At 46.5% G+C, this 1,906-nt stretch overlaps 1 protein-coding gene across 1 annotated transcript; it reads right to left on the bottom strand.

Annotated features, from left to right (window-relative positions):
• Positions 1–504: 504 nt before the first annotated feature.
• On the bottom strand, positions 505–1,354 carry GTSF1L (gametocyte specific factor 1 like). Its single transcript, XM_050806603.1, has one exon. The coding sequence runs from the start codon at positions 1,029–1,031 to the stop codon at positions 585–587; it is 447 nt and encodes a 148-aa protein (XP_050662560.1). The 5' UTR covers positions 1,032–1,354; the 3' UTR covers positions 505–584.
• Positions 1,355–1,906: the final 552 nt, after the last annotated feature.

Raw genomic sequence — 1,906 nt, 5'->3', positions numbered from 1 at the left:
AGGCGTCTTACTATTTTATTATATGGCTGCAGGATAACTTATTTTTAATCAGGACCTTTTAATGGATATTTAGGTCACTTGACTTTTTGTTGTTTAAGACAGGATCTCACTATGTTGCCCAGGCTGAACTCAAGCGATCCTCTCACCTCAGCCCCCAGAGTAACAGGCTACAGCTGTGATTCAACACACCTGGCTCATTTCTAACTTTTTTGCTGCTGCAAATAATGCTGCAGTGAATAGGCTGGTACTTAGCTCACTTTCCACATGTGTGATTATATTTACAGAATAAAGCCTGGAAGTGGAATTGCTCGATCAAAGGCTATGTGTATTGATAATATTTATGGCTATTGTCAAATAGCCCTCCGTGGAGGTTGTACCAACTGACGTTCTTACCAGTGTTATGAAAGTGCCCGTTTTGCCCTACCTTTGCCAGCGGAGTATTTTAAGCCTTTTGGTAGTTACCAATCTGCCAGGTAAAAAAAGAGGTAGCCCAGGGTAGTTTTGCTTTGTATGCCTTTTATTCTGATGCATTGCATGTTCTTCCATGCATTTACGAGACGTGTGCTCTTTCCTCAGCTGGCCATTTACTGTCCTGGTCTGAGGATCTTCTGGGGACTGATCTCTCTCGCTGACTCTTTTGTGTCATTTTCACAAACAAGCTTTTGGGGAACAAAAGTCTTAAGGACAAACATATGCTGGCAATTAGCGCCATCGACATTCCAGATATCAGGACTGGGAAGGCAGGGTGAGACCTGCTGGGGGTCACCGTTCTGCTCTGAACTTGGAAGACTAACTTTCAGAGGGTTCTCGGTGTCCTCTTCCTCCACAGAGCTCCTGTTGACACAAACAGCCTCATGTTCCTCCAGCTTTTTGATGGGGACCACGTGGCAGGCGTTGTATTTGCAGATGGCCATCTTTTTGGCTTTCTTGGGGTTCTTTCTCCTGCATGATGCTAGGTGGTACTGGAATCTGCTGAGTGGGATTCGGTGGTGAGGATCGTAAGGGCAAATTTCAAAGGCTTCTGGCTCCATGAGAAATTCTTCTTGAAGCAGGGTATCTCACTGCTCAGAGTCTAACAGAAATGCTTTTTGTGGAGAAGCCCTTTTGAAAGAAGGATGGAGTTGTCCTCTGCCCACTGTTGGCCCTTGGGATTCTGTAGGTGAAGGTCTTAACTTGTGGTCTCTGTTCTCTAGGACCATGAGTGGTGGATTAGAAGAGAGATGAGGAGCTGTCAAAAGCAGCTACACAGAGAACAGAGTTAGCAAATGGCACCTGAGACAGATCTATACACAGCAGATGCAAGAGCTGAAAAACCACAGCTGCTTGACTCAAGGATACACTGTGATGTCAAGCCACAGTCACCTGTGGTCACAATGGGCAGCCTAAGTCATCAGGAAGAGGCTATTGTGCACTGCTTGGGAGGGGTGGATGGCTTTGGGGAATGCTGCCATCTAAAATTATTCATGGATATATGTTGTGACGTAAGTCTTTTAACTGTACGTATTTGTTTTTGTTTGTTTGTTTTTTTGAAACAGAGTCTCACTCTGTTGCCAGACTGGAGTGCTGTGGTGCGATCTCGGCTCACTGCAACCTCCGCCTCCTGGTTCAAGCAATTCTCCTGCCTCAGCCTCCTGAGTAGCTGGGATTACAGGCGTGTACCACCACACCTGGCTAATTTTTATATTTTTAGTAGAGACGGGGGTTTCACCATGTTGGCCAGGATGGTCTCGAACTCCTGACCTCATGATCTGCCCGCCTTAGCCTCCCAAAGTGCTGGGATTACATGCATGAGCCCCCGCACCCGGCCTCTCCTCTGTTTTTGGGACACCAATGCTGGACGTACTCACTGCGTCCTTATAGCATCTGTCTCTCTTCTGTGTTTTTTCCTCTGTGTGCTATACTCTGG

Source organism: Macaca thibetana, chromosome 10 (assembly GCF_024542745.1).
Source record: "Macaca thibetana thibetana isolate TM-01 chromosome 10, ASM2454274v1, whole genome shotgun sequence".
Taxonomy (NCBI): domain Eukaryota; kingdom Metazoa; phylum Chordata; class Mammalia; order Primates; family Cercopithecidae; genus Macaca; species Macaca thibetana.
This window is presented reverse-complemented; position numbering and strand designations above follow the sequence as displayed.